This window comes from Salvelinus sp. IW2-2015, linkage group LG4q.1:29 (assembly GCF_002910315.2).
Source record: "Salvelinus sp. IW2-2015 linkage group LG4q.1:29, ASM291031v2, whole genome shotgun sequence".
Lineage (NCBI taxonomy): Eukaryota > Metazoa > Chordata > Actinopteri > Salmoniformes > Salmonidae > Salvelinus > Salvelinus sp. IW2-2015.
Genome location: NC_036842.1, coordinates 65,642,566 through 65,656,894, shown reverse-complemented (window position 1 = coordinate 65,656,894; position 14,329 = coordinate 65,642,566). Strand labels below are relative to the sequence as shown.

At 41.5% G+C, this 14,329-nt stretch overlaps 1 protein-coding gene and 1 pseudogene across 3 annotated transcripts; one reads left to right on the top strand and one right to left on the bottom strand.

The window, feature by feature from the left end:
- Window positions 1-360: 360 nt before the first annotated feature.
- On the bottom strand, window positions 361-6,228 carry LOC111962387 (uncharacterized; annotated as a pseudogene).
- A 32-nt stretch (window positions 6,229-6,260) lies between these two features.
- LOC111962386 (lysine methyltransferase 5B) lies at window positions 6,261-14,014 on the top strand. 3 transcript variants are annotated; one of them, XM_023985440.2, is made up of 11 exons: window positions 6,261-6,404; window positions 6,517-6,568; window positions 8,023-8,208; window positions 8,371-8,518; window positions 8,737-8,902; window positions 8,998-9,107; window positions 9,219-9,385; window positions 9,493-9,512; window positions 9,608-9,744; window positions 9,850-10,046; window positions 10,730-14,014. In XM_023985440.2, exons 3-11 carry the CDS (start codon window positions 8,076-8,078, stop codon window positions 12,403-12,405), a joined length of 2,754 nt encoding a protein of 917 aa, XP_023841208.1. In that variant the 5' UTR covers window positions 6,261-6,404; window positions 6,517-6,568; window positions 8,023-8,075; the 3' UTR covers window positions 12,406-14,014. The 3 variants fall into 3 exon arrangements, with proteins under 3 accessions (XP_023841208.1, XP_023841207.1, XP_023841206.1); XM_023985439.2 differs by lacking the exon at window positions 6,261-6,404 and adding an exon at window positions 7,271-7,494 and having other exon boundaries at window positions 6,417-6,568; XM_023985438.2 differs by lacking the exon at window positions 6,261-6,404 and adding an exon at window positions 7,271-7,494 and having other exon boundaries at window positions 6,417-6,568; window positions 7,934-8,208.
- The last annotated feature ends 315 nt before the right edge of the window (window positions 14,015-14,329 follow it).

The window sequence follows — 14,329 nt, the reverse complement described above, 5'->3', positions numbered from 1 at the left end:
TCCTGCTTTTTTTACCAGTTCATGATCATTGCATAGAATAAAACAAAGTGAAAAGGTTCCCAAGTTTACCGTTAATATATTCTTTGCATTCTGCATTTTAAAAGTTTAAATACTGTATTTGGACACCCCCTTATTCAGTGTTGTCTTACTGTGAACMAGGTGTCTTATGTTAAGCTGTGAGAAACATTGCCATTAGGTATTTTATTTCCCATGACAGGAAAGGCTCACTTTCAACTAACCAACCCTACACTAGTTAATGGTCTTCCTTTAAGTAAAATATCCCTAGGCACATATGCAATCACACATACAGTAAATTATGTTCCCTCCACCCCCTTAAATTACAAACAATAGAGCAGCAAACACTGTACATGGGTCCTTTAATGGATCCATATTCTAAAATCACAGCAAAGGAGTTTTATATCAACAAAACAGTGGTAAAWAGGAAATGTCAGCATACAATTCAATGACTTGTTGGAATGTCATTAGCCCTCAGTAAATAGGCTTAACAACATTTCTGGTTACAACCTGATTAACGAGAGCACAGGCATTACTCATTGGCCTTAGATTATGTTTTACAAGTGCAGTTGGAAATACAGGCAAATTGCACCTTTTAAGAGAAATCTTTAGGGTTAAATGAAAACATGAAGGATAAGGTCGTCTCATGATTAAGGGAGGCACTGCAGCATCACTAATTCCATTCTTGAAATAATTCATATTTGGATTTACTGTACTCTACATGTTACACGTATACAAAACATTAAGGACACCGGTTCCTTCCTTGACATAGCTTTCACCTGGATTCACCTGCTCATTCTATGATCCCTTATTGAGGTCACTTGTTAAATGCACTTCAATCAATGTAGATGGAAGGGGAGGAGACAGGTTAAATATGGAYTTTTAAATAAGGATCAAAAATCAAATGTACAATAATTTTGTGCAATGGAATGGTGAGGGAATGAGCTAAAATGTTCCAGCTAACATTGGATTGGAGCCTGAGCATTTCGTTTACCAGAGCCAACTGTCCAGGTGTTGGAGGCAATAACAGGACTGCTGGAGGATAGACGACAGTTCTCTGGAACTCTGCCCTCTCCAATCAGGAAGCAGTCGCTCATTGTTGAGGGCCTGTAGATTGGTGGTCCCCTCTCTTAGGACCTGGTACAGACAGGGCCACCTGCTCTGTATCCTAAGCCTGGTTTGACAGTCTAAAGTAATGCCAAGGGCAATCTTTTTGGCCCTTAGCTCCCGTAATGTTGGCAGATTAAGACTGGAGAAGACTAGACCACGACTAGGTGATACATCCAGGAACTCTAGAGACATGGACTCCAGCATGTAAGATATGCCAAGGTTTCTGAGTGGCACAAGGATATGAAATGTCAGGGACTTAAGGTTGGGCAGTGACTTGGTCAGGATCTGCAAAGTGCTTGGGCTCATCCCTTTGAAGACCCCAAAGTACTTGAGTTCAAGGACACGGAGGTGCTGGAACTGAGTGAGGAGTGACACTGATGTCTCAAACCAGTCAAAGTGCAGGCGCATCTAGGTGATCCGAGGGCAGCTGTGGGACAGTTTGCCCAGKAGTACCTGAAAGTTAGTGAACTGGTCCATCTTGATCTTGGTAATGTTGTTGTGGTGGGAAATGGAGCCAACCCGCAGGTCCAGTGGCTCCAGTAGTGCGAATGTCTAGTTCAATTCCAGTTGGGTGAGATCCCTGCAGCGGACATTTTTTAGAAGGTCAGAGAGAAGCTCCCCCCACTTGTTGCACTGGTCCCCCAGGTCAAAGCTGGCTTTTAGGGTGAGTAGGCTTGCACCACAGGATATGAGGTGGTGGGTGTAGTGATGAACCCATACCTTCCAAAGTTCAAACTCTCTGTTGGACACCAGCAGTCCTTCCTGTCCAAGGTTGAGCACTCCATGGCGAGAAAAGTCTGCCACTCTCCAAAGCTTCCCTGATCGCACAAGGCAAATCCAACTGAAGCATACAAGCGCAGAATTTCACTTGTCAACCTCAGGAAGGAAAGCACACGGAGCTGGCATTCCACCGGCAGAAGATTGAAAGGGAAGAAGTCGTCCCCTGCTTTGGCCATTCTTCTTCTACTGACAGGGACAAGCTTCTTCCTTGGGGACATGGTGTTGACTGGTGGAGGTCAAAATCCCCACAAGTCTGATATAGGTAGCTATGCAATAAATATTCTGGTCCGGTTCTTCTCAGAGCTGAGAAAGAGAATCAAATGTTTGTCAGCAATCATCTATAGTATACTAACTATTGTAACTATAACATTAGTCTTAACTTAACAATTCAAATAAAATWRWATTTGTCACATCCACATGATTAGCTGATGTTAATGCAAGTGTAGCGAAATGCTTGTGCTTCTAGTTCCGACAGTGCAGTAATATCTAACAAGTAATCTAACAATTCCCCAACAACTACCGAATGCACACAAACCTAAAACGGGGTGAATGAGAATATGTACATGTAAGTATTTTGAAGAGTGATGGCCGAGCAGCATAGGCAAGGTGCAATAGATGGCATAAAATAACAGTATATGCATGTGATATGAGTAATGTAAGATATGTAGACATTATTAAAGAGGCATTATTTAGAGTGGCATTGTTTAGAGTGTCCAGTGATCCATTTATTAAAGTATGCAGTGATTGGGTCTCAATGTAGACAGCAGCCTCTCTGACTTAGTGATTGCTGTTTAGCAGTCTGATGGCCTTGAAATAGAAGATGTTTTTCAGTTTCTCGGTCCCAGCTTTGATGCACCTGTACTGACCTCGCTTTCTGGATGGTAGCGGTGTGAACAGGCAGTGGCTCTGGTGGTTGATGTCCTTGATGATCTGTAGAAGTGTCTGGTTACTGGGTTCAAAGGTTCTGTGTCCATGGAATAAAAGTCCTATTCCAGCATTTGCGAAATAGTACAACCTAGCTAACCGGCAGCACGAGAGCTTGTATAAAAGTAGTAAGTTAGCTAGCTAGCTTGAGAAAAACACAAACGTAAATGCCTGAGCTTGTCATCGATGTGGCAACGAAAGAATGGAACAAATAMGTTTTTACCTGCTCGAAATCTAACGTTATATAGCTAGCTAACAACTGGTGTGTTGTATTGAACCGCTTGTTAGCTCGCGTTATTTAATCATGTAACTTAGCTAGCTAGAAATTGTATGCAAAGAGACTTAGCTAGCTATAATGCTAACGTTAAAGAGCAACCTTGGTAATTTTTCTTGGTAGCTAGTTAATTATATTACATAGGGTGCCGATCTCAAATGTCTAATTATAAGACCAATTGGATAACAGCTAAGTCAAACACAGTAGTTAGCKAGACACAGTAGCTAGCTGTTTGAAAACTGTGGATAAGTTGGGTCAGGGCTAAAAGGATACCAATTTTGTAAAAGTTACGTCATAGTCCCGTTCACTACAACGAGAATGCGTCTTACACAGCGTCGAGTTCTACAGCAGACTGGACTTGATTTCCATTAGCACTTGCTGGCTAGCGGAACCACTGGGGAAAAGCTAGTTACAATTCGGCAATAAATATCATTCTACTGAGCATTACATGATGTAAATACAAACATGAATTTCGCTATCAGCTAGTAATGTTGCCCTCGTAGACCTTAAGAGGACAACTGCTAGAGATCCGTGTATGGAGGTTCTGAGTAGTGCTGTTTTTCAGTTTTACTTGACAATTATTGCACCCACGTGGTGTCCCAGCTCTACGAGTTATTTATTTTCATATACTAACTGGCCACCAGACTACAGAAACTATAGCAATGGAACTGAAGTAATGGAATAGCAATAAGTATAATGTTAGCAATGTGAATATATATATTTTTATTTAATTAGGCAAGTCAGTTAAGAACAAATTATTATTTACAATGATTGGCCTAGCGGGGAAGAGTAGGTTAACTGCATTATAGCGGTACAACAGATTTGTACCTTGTCAGCTCAGGGATTCAATCCAGCAACCTTTCGGTTACTGGCCCAAAGCTCTAGGCTACCTGCTTCCACGAGATAGAAAAAAAACGTACAAAGTCATTGGCTGCTTAATTTCATTTGTATTTTTCCCCCTTTAAAAACAACAAATAACTGGAAGTCTTTAAAAGAGTGGAAACCTCACCTAATATAAAGTCGTACCCTATCCACCCCTATTCTCTTCCTCTTTTCTCTTCCCTCCCCTCTTTTGACTCACCACTCCTCTCCCCTAAATGTTCTCGCCTTTCTCTTCACCTGAAAAGTCAAAAAAATGTGTGAGGATGGATATGTTAGAACTACCCCCTATGCACTTATRGAGATTTTTGGATAGGTGTAAGTATTATGATAATGGTTGATACAACCCTAACCCTTGTTTGATTGGTTAGTGTGTAGTCCTAGATGTGTTTTATCTGCTATATTTAGAGTGGTGTTTGTATGTTTGGATGTGTTATGTATATTTAGATGTGTGTGTGTGTGTTAACTCCCACTGAAGTTCATTTTTTATATATTATCCTTACCTTGTTTTACCTTGTTCTCAGCCTCTTGGTCTTGTGCTTTTCTCCTCGGCCTCCTGTTCTGAGACAAACCATACCACAAATACAATAGGATTTTGAGAGTTTTCTTTGTCAAAGGCCATATTGTAGAATGGAAAYGTTAAATGTACCGTAGATAATCATAGAAAACAATCTTTATTTTGATAGTATTCTGGAATAATCTCATTGTCTAGAGTATGGGCTGGTTTCCCAGACTCAGATTACACCTAGTCCTGGACAAAAAAGCATGCTCAATATAAATTCAATATAAAATAGTTTGTGCCCAGGACTGGGCTTAAGAGAGGAGAGGAAGAGGGTGAGATGGAATACTCAGTATTTAGCTTAGGTACAAGCATGCTAGGGAGTGTGGGGAGGGGCTATGGGTAGGCATGCCCAGAGTCCTCAGCCACAGTCCAGGTAGGCTTGGGCCAGACACTTCCGGGAGTTATTAGATGTAGAAAAGGAYAAAAGAAGGGGGTTAGTGGGAGCGTGCTTAGGTACATCAGATAAAGACAGTACGGTACACCAGATGAGACAAGCTGACCATGGCCCCTAGGCAAATAAAAACTGAGTGCAAAAAGCCAGGGACTCAGCCCATGTAATAGAGTCAGTGGTATGGAATCCCAGTTGAGAGTGAGGAGTCAATCAAGCAGAGACAGCAAGGATGGTTCATCAGTCCAGTACCTTAGGACCTGAAGCCTCTCTGTTTGGTTCTCAGCATTAATGAATTAGGGAACTAGCRTCCTGTCCAGGGGGTATAGGCTACTTGTACCTCAAGCTGCCTGCCTTACGTGAAAGAAACAGGAAATAGGCTTCTGCCCATATGGGTCGTTCATGCTCAGACAATAATTATTTGACCAAGGCTTAGCTACAAGTTACTTACTTTAACTTACAAGACTGAAACCAAGTATAATTCTCTCAACATAAAAGAGGAGCTCTGTATCCATCTGTTTTCTTAGATATTGGSGTAACAAGGAGTCCTGCATCTTGTGGTTTTCCCTTTCTAACACATACCCTTCTCAACCTCAACATTCCTAACCGACATMCCCTCCTCCCAATATCAGTCAATGATAATCACCTTTATTGTGCATCTTTATAAACATTAGCCAATTTACCATTTCTGCTTCCCTCTTCTTATCACTCGCATGTTTCTCCTCGCCCTGGTGGCAGGCGTAGGTTCTCCTCCCGACCACCAGGAAGGGGGTTCTGTCATAGGGAACATATTTTAKTTCCCAATGCAAGTTTTTTCATGATGCGAGATCTGAGAAGTTAAACAAATGACACAAGTTAGAATGGCAGTTCATCTCTATAGTCAGTTTGATGGATAATCTAACATCAATTAACGTTAATAAACACACACGTCTCTCTACTTACAGCTAACTAGCTATCGAACTAACGTTACTAGTCAACGGAGTTTGCTAGCTTGCTATCTAGTTTACTAACGACCTAGATTCATATCACTCCTTGATTAAATTCGAACTCACCCTTCTGTGCAGACGGTTTATCATTTTTGTTTACAACAAATGTGGTACTTGTCTCCTGTTTATAATGGCCCAGACTGTCTTCTAAATCTTGTAGACAAGTAAAATACTATACCTGATGCAACTCGATTGGCACAAACGGGACTGTGGCGTCACTTTTACAAAATCGTATCCATTCTAGCAGTGACCGGTGATATTGTTGWCAACGTCATCAAATCGCGCGACTAGGTTCTCTCAAATGTTCATGTGTTTCAAGTTTGAGTAAGCAGTGCGCAGGCTACTTCAATTTATAAAGCGTCGGCTACTGTGGTGTTATTTAAACAAAATTAAAAAAAAAAATAGTTAGCTAATACAACAGTTATTAAACTTMATGTACTCATGGATTAATCTAAGAAACTGCCGTAACATCAAACAATGCCAATTGTATGTCCAGACATCTTTATTCCCATCTTCCCCTGGCCGCCATCTTGAAATGTAAATGTTTGTTTCCTCTGATTGACGTTTAAACTAAAGGTAGCAATTTATATTTGTTCAGATCTCGTCGTGCAGGATGGATCACATAGTAGTACAAACGCAGGAATAACAAAGTGAGTATTTTGGACAGTGTGTCTCATCAGCGACACTTTTTTTACGGAGATTTCATGGCCTTTGTTTTGTTGGAATAACGTTAGCTAGCTAGCTGTGGCATTGTTCGTTGTGATGTCTTGGCCCAAGCTTTAGCTTTCGCTAGCTTTCATTTATATARCTAACGTTAGCTAAGTGGGAAGCATATATTTTCAAAAACAGAGTAAGTACTAATAACTGCACGTAGCCAGCATGAAGCCCCAGCTAACTTGGTAACTAGAACGCGCATAACATCTGCATCAGTCCTGAGGCATGTGGTGTTAGCATGCTAACGTTAGCCTAGATTTTTAATTCGACTGGGATCTTGCATTAGTTAGTTGAATGTTGTGCCACGTTACACTGGCTAGGACGACCCTATGTGTGCAGGTGTAAAGTTGCCTGTCGAGAAAGACGAAATTAATAAATAGACCAGATTAAATACTATGCTATGGAAACTCATGAAAGTTGCCATGCAACCACAAGGTGTCAGCCTTTGATAAACCATCAGCTACCATCTGTTCAGGGTCTTTGTTAGGCCCCACTTTCTGCTTAGTTGATGCGCTTGCAGTTTCTCCATCAGGAGTAACTATCGATAACTCAAGGGGCTTACAGTTAAGCATTTCACTGTACTGTTTACAGCTGCTGTATCCTGCGTATGTGACAATAACATGTGAAATTTGTCTTAGGTTCTCAACTGATGGTATGGAGCAGGKGTTCCCATACGTTTTCACTCAGGCCTCCCTTCCTGAATTGGGGAACATCCCGCACCCCCCTTGTGCGCACCACGTCTATTTCTATGGGCATAAACACTGTTCATGACTGATTGTTCACACCCCTCTTGTTGGCGGAGAGCAAATGTTGCAGGTTTAAAGCTTATTCCCTGCAATTCTACACATGTCATGTAGTGCAGGTAWTTTTTTTTGCAGTCTTAAAGCACATTTTCTTTCTCCGTGTATAATGTGTATTTATGAGATATTTGAGTGACTCCAACATTACAACAAAATATATGGGCTAAAAACCTAGAAAAAAAATCATTAGCTGGCTAGTTGATCAGGACATTTCTGACAAGGTATAACTAGTTCTCTAAGGTATGCAATGACTGACAAGAGGAAAATTACACCTTGTACATTCTACTATTACAACGATCAACCCCCCCACACACACACACAAGGTGCAACTTCGAAATTTGGTAGTGTATCATCAGTTTTCCTCTTGTTATGTCAGTCATTGCATATCGTGGAACTATTTCTAACTTGACAGAAACATAAATAGACCCTATTTGATCTTTGAAGTTCATTGCCTACAAGTCTACTCTCTAACCATTTTGTTTCTTTGTTTATGTTGTTTAGGTCCAGAATGCATAGTGCTCAATCCCTGTCAGTATCAAGATACGATTCAACCACCCTGGCCTCCTAACCTCCCCTCATCCTCACTGCAGATCTTCAAGCACAGACTAGGGTAAATGCTGCTGGATCTGGCATAATGAGGTAGATGGGRGAATCCAAGAACATGGTGTTGAATGGCAGGCGGCATTGCAGCAGATTCTCCAGTGATCGATCCATAACCTCGACCAGGTCCCTGCGACAGAGCAAGGGCTCCTTAAGAAGTAGGAGATGTAGTCAACGTAAGTGCTGTTCTCTGGCAATGCTCACCACAAAATTACAGAACCATAAATTACCCCTTTCAGCTTCATTAATAAATTACACTGCACTATTGGCAGATTTTTTAAATTGTCCATTTTTTGGGGGGGGCTCAATCATTTACTTTTCAAATTTTTTCACCTCAGGTGTCATCAGTTCTACCCTTGAGGCAGAGAGACGTTATACCCCGTCGTCGGGTATGACTCCAAAGGAACTCTGTGAGAATGATGACTTGACTACAAGCCTTATTCTGGACCCCTACCTCGGCTTCCAGACCCATAAGATGAATAGCAGGTTTGTCTCTTTCTGGCTCACAATTGTCCACATTTGTCATAATAGCTTGTGCTTAAGCCAGCAGCCAAAGTTTCACAACATCTGGGGAGGCGGTTTACTCGTATTTCTCAGACGAACTTGCCTATCACGATAGGCTATGACTCGATGCACCAGCTGCATAACATTTGTATTGAGAATGGTTTGGAAAGTGGTTAAAAATTGACTGATGGTGTGCTTAGGTTTCGACCCATCAAGGACCGACAAGGACATTTGAAGGAGGTGCTTGAGTGCTTTAAAAAACATGACAACCTCGAGAAGGCCTTCCATGCCTTGACTGCTGGGGACTGGTCAAGACCCCACTTTCACCACAAGACGAAGGCTCAGGGCAAACTCTTCAAAGAGCATGTAAGTTATCTAGAAATATCCGTTGTTGAGCAAAAAGCATGAACCATCATCAAAACAAAAATATGTGAAAACTATTATTTTGTGTGTTTTGGCAGGTTTTTGTTTACCTACGAATGTTTGCAACTAACAGTGGGTTTGAAATACTTCCCTGCAATCGTTATTCCTCTGAGCAGAATGGAGCCAAAATTGTAGCAACAAAAGAGTGGTAAGGATCTGAATTAAATTGTAGTAGGATACATTTTGTTTAAAGAAAATGTTGCACTGAGTATATAGTCAYTTTACAATCTCAAATATCCCTCATTCATATTTTCCCAAGGAAAACCAATGATAAGATGGAATACCTGGTGGGCTGCATTGCTGAGCTATCACAGCATGAGGAAAGCATTTTACTGCGACATGGTGAAAATGACTTCAGTGTGATGTACTCCACCCGCAAGAACTGTGCTCAACTGTGGCTGGGACCTGCAGCCTTCATCAACCATGGTATACATCCCCATGCACTTGACAATAGCTATATGCCTCATTCAACACACTTATGATAGAATTCAAATACCTATATTAAGAGACTAAACATATCTTTTGTTTTCCAGATTGCAGGCCAAATTGCAAGGCAAGTAATACCAACGCCTGCAAATCAAAAGTATTGTGTAAAATGAAGTGAATTGTACAAATGCCTAACAAATGTTTCTGTATGTGTTATCGCAGTTTGTTTCCACTGGGCGAGATACAGCATGTGTCAAGGTTCTGCGGGATATTGAACCTGGGGAAGAGATCTCCTGTTACTATGGGGATGGCTTCTTTGGGGAAAATAATGAACTCTGTGAATGTTACACCTGTGAAAGGTATAATTTATTGATGTAATATCAAACTTGTAGTTACTTTATATGTATAATAATGAGTCCTACATTGGCTAGGATTTGCTATTTCACATCTTCTGGTCCCTTCAGACGCAGTGCTGGTGCTTTCAAACCGAAGACTGGGCAGTCTACAGCCACTCCTATAATCAACAGCATGTATGGCCTGAGAGAGACAGACAAACGGCTACATCGACTTAAGAAATTAGAAGATGGCAAATGCTCTGACAGTCAGTTGGAYGGCTCTAATATGGATCCAGACTCTCAGGAAAATCGTGACACACATTCATGTAAGTGCACCTTTGAGGTTGAGCAGGGATTGACGTTAAGGTTTGCCATATTGCCTAGGCTAGGGCGAGTGAACTGAACCAGTCACGCAAGTTGAGCCAGCTCYGTGGTTGCCCCATTGAGCAGGTGATTTCAACAATAAAACTGAAAACAACCAAAATGCAAAGAATTCCAGTGGCCTTAAACTGAGCTTTTTGGTTTCTCCCCATTTGGTTTCTCCCCAGTGGAAGATGTACCATTTTTGGCTTTTATGGCAGTTAGGCAAGTTGTGTTTACTCTGGTTGCCCCAGGAAATTCAGGAAATGGTTATTGATAACCAAAATACGATGATTTCTAATAGTGATCTTTCTGGTTCCTCTGCTATGTGTAGGAGAAAGGCAGGCTATATATGATATTTCTGCATGTAAAAAGCTCATTTACATCTTCGGGCAACTAAAAAATACTCCAGAGTCCAGATGGGCAAGTGATTTTCAGACCTTAGGGTCAATCCCTTGGTTGAGGATATATAGCTGCTATTGGTCAATTATAAGATTGACTGGACACACATACTTGCATTAAGAACTATAACATGCTACATAATAATATTCTAATACATTGCAATGATTGTCATTAGGTTTAGTAATGTTTGTCCAACTTTCTGATGACTGTTTTGCTGTTATTTCTTATTTTCCGGTCCACATCTTAGCATTAGGGAGGACAGCCTGCTCCAGTGTGACAAGGCTCAGTGACGCAAAAGCCCTAAGCARGAAAACTCTGTCCAAAATGCCTATGCCTACCTCATCATTCAATCAAAGACACTCAAAGAACTCCAACGTGCCAGAGAGACTAAMCTCAAAGTCCGTAAAGCCTTTGCACAAGCTAGGAAGGTGTCAGGTAACTGCTCACAGGTTCCCCATTGAGGTGGAAGCTATGGGTTTGTGCCTTAAGGACCCCACAGAATTAGTCAGTAACAGGGTCTCACGAAAGAGTGCGATGGATAAGCAAGGACCCATGCAAGTGGTGGGAACAAGGGGTTGTCTTGTGCACTATGCTGTGAAGGAACACAATCAGAACTCAATGAAAGACGGTAGTAGGTGCCCTGATGGTTTAGCTTGCACTCACAGAACTCGCAGTTCAACCAGAGCATCAGTTGGCACACAGGGGTCTGACAACATTAATCTTGAACCAAACTGCGGTGTGGTTAGTAAGACCAAGCCTACAGACCTCGGAGAGTATGTCACAGATGGTCACTGGATAATCAGCCCAAGCCTGGATATCAAGTGTYCAAGTGAGACCTGTCCCAGACAGAGGCAAATGATAAATCAGGAGGAGCAGCACTCTTTCAGACCAGCATCCCTTCTCCAGGAGGAGGTTCCAGGCCTGCACCATGCAGCACGTACCCCAGACATAGCTGAATGCAGGAAAGAGTTGAAATGCCTGCCTGATGGTCGTGAGTACTACAACAATCTCTCTAAGGGAGACAAGCTTCTCCACCTTGGCAAGGGGAAGAAGAAGCAGCAGATWACGCGCTATGATTCCCAGCTGATCCTAGCCAAYAACAGCTCAGGCATTCCCAAGTTAACCCTGCGGAGACGAAGGGACAGCGGCAGCAGTAGGATTGAGCCTGGTGAGTCTGACCCTGTCAAGTCCTCCAGCTCCACAAAGACCAGCATGAAATTTGTGAAGAACCATCACCATGCAAAGACCAAGAGGAGCTCTTATGCAGCCAGATGGAGTAATGGGACTTTCAGTCCTGTGGACCACATCCATTCCTCCAAACATGGCCTCAGTCCTGTGGACCACATCCATTCCTCCAAACATGGCTTCAGTCCTGTGGAACACATCCGCTCCTCCAAACATGGCCTCAGTCCTGCGGAACACATCCATTCCTCCAAACATGGCTTCAGTCCTGCGGAACACATCCATTCCTCCAAACATGGCCTCAGTCCTGTGGAACTCATCCATTCCTCCAAACATGGCCTCAGTCCTGTGGAACTCATCCATTCCTCCAAACATGGCCTCAGTCCTGTGGAACACATTCGCTCTTCCAAACTGAAGATTCAGCTGCAGCATGAGTGGGACAGCAGGAGGCTCAGCCAGTATCGCCATGGTAGTGCGCCCTTCACAGGTATAGTAGAGAGGGAGGCAGGGGAGGTCTTTGGGCCCACAGTAGCAACATTTGGAATGCACGATGACACAGAGGAAGACTCGTCCTCTTCAGAAGAAGAGGATGAAGATGTATCTGACCATGAAGAGTTTGACGATGATTTTATTCCACTTCCACCAACAAAACGCCTCCGGCTCATTGTTGGCAAAGACTCTATAGATATTGATATCGCATCAAGGAGACGTGAAAATCAGTCACGAACAGTCAATGCATGAGCTCTATGGGTCTTTATTTATGTAAAATCACATGCTGTTGTAAAATGTTAACTATTTTTGTACATGGTGGAACTTGGTTCGTTGTTCATATTGTAGAATGTGTACATTTTACATGGCATACAATGTGTAAGCAATTATTTTTATATCTTCAGCTTTATTTTGTACAATTGGTAATTATATTTAAAGCATTTTCTAGTTTGTGTTGGTAAACATGCTAAATGTTGCTCCACTGACATCGCAAGAATGGAACCTTTTGGGAACACACTGCAAACAAAATGTGCTTTTGTCAACATGGCAGTGTATACATGCATATAAAATAATATGCATTTTATATATTGTTTTGAGAGCTTTTAAAAGGAACAYAATTCTTGTTTCTTGCTGGAGGTATGTGAATATGTTTGACTTCCAGTGATTCCTGGGAGCTGGTYGCTGATGTTTTAGTCCCGTTGTAATCACTCATTCCTTAATCAAAATGTGTTGGTGCTTGCATAATGATTATCTTTGTTAACTTTTTAGTTTGTGCAGATGTGATTATTTTGGATGTTATTTTTATTTTTCTATTAATTTCACTTAAGTCACTCAATTCTCGAACTGTATAATTTCTCATTCTTTATTTAGCAATCACAAATTCAGAACTTACTTGGTCTGGCTTAGATATTCAAACACTTTTCTCACTTTGATATTTTGTTCACCATTTGATCATCAGTTCACCTGAATGACTTTGTCTGCTGTGTCTGAATTGGGAATGGTGTGGTGCATGTCTCAACTTTTTAAATGGCTCTTTATATACTGGACCAGTCAAAAGTTTGGACACACCTACTCATTCCAGGGTTTTTATTTTATTTATTTTATTTTTAGCGGCTCAAATAAATGCCTCACAGAGTTCAAGTAACAGACACATCTCAACATCAACTGTTCAGAGGAGACTGCGTGAATCAGGCTTTCATGKTCGAATTGCTGCAAAGAAACCATTACTAAAGGACACCAATAAAAAGACTTGCTTGGGCCAAGAAACACGAGCAATGGACATTAGACCGGTGGAAATCTGCCCTTTGGTCTGATGTGTCCAAATTTGAGATTTTAATTCCAACCGCTGTGTCTTTGTGAGACGCAGAGTTTGTGAAGCGATGATCTCCGCATGTGTGGTTCCCACCGTGAAGCATGGAGGAAGAGGTGTGATGGCGTGGGGGTTCTTTGCTGGTGACACTGTCAGTGATTTATTTAGAATTCRAGGCACACTTTACCAGCATGGCTTCCACAGCAATCTGCAGTGATACGCCATCCCATCTGGTTTGCGCTTAGTGGGACTATAATTTGATTTTCAACAGGACAATGACCCAACACACCTCCAGGCTATGTCAGCATATGTGGGAACTCCTTCAAGACTTTTGGAAAAGCATTCCATGTGAAGCTGGTTGAGGGAATGCCAAGCATGTGCAAAGCTGTCATCAAGGAAAAGGGTGGCTACTTTGTAGAATCTAATTTTTAATTAACACTTTTTGTTGTTGTTACTACATTGTTCCATGTGTGTTATTCCCTAGTTTTGATGTCATCACAATTATTCTACAATGTAGAAAATAGTTCAAATAAAGAAAAACCCTTGAATGAGTAGGTGTGTCCAAACTTTTGACTGGTACTGTATATTTTTATACTAGGTTGATTTAAAGTCTGTTGTACAACTTTGGACCTGTCACTAATACTGTGTGCTGTCATATGTAGGCTACTGTCTGTAGTCTTGATTACGCTACCTTTTTGAGTTGCTTGTATAATGTTGAGAATTACAGCTGAATTTGATAAAACATGGCTGTGTTTTCTATAACTTTGTTTTTCTTAACATTCATCTACTTTGGAAAAGAAAAACAATAGTAAATGTGTGCTTATTATTTATTATTAGTTTTTTTTGCAAATCACAAAATCTTCTTGT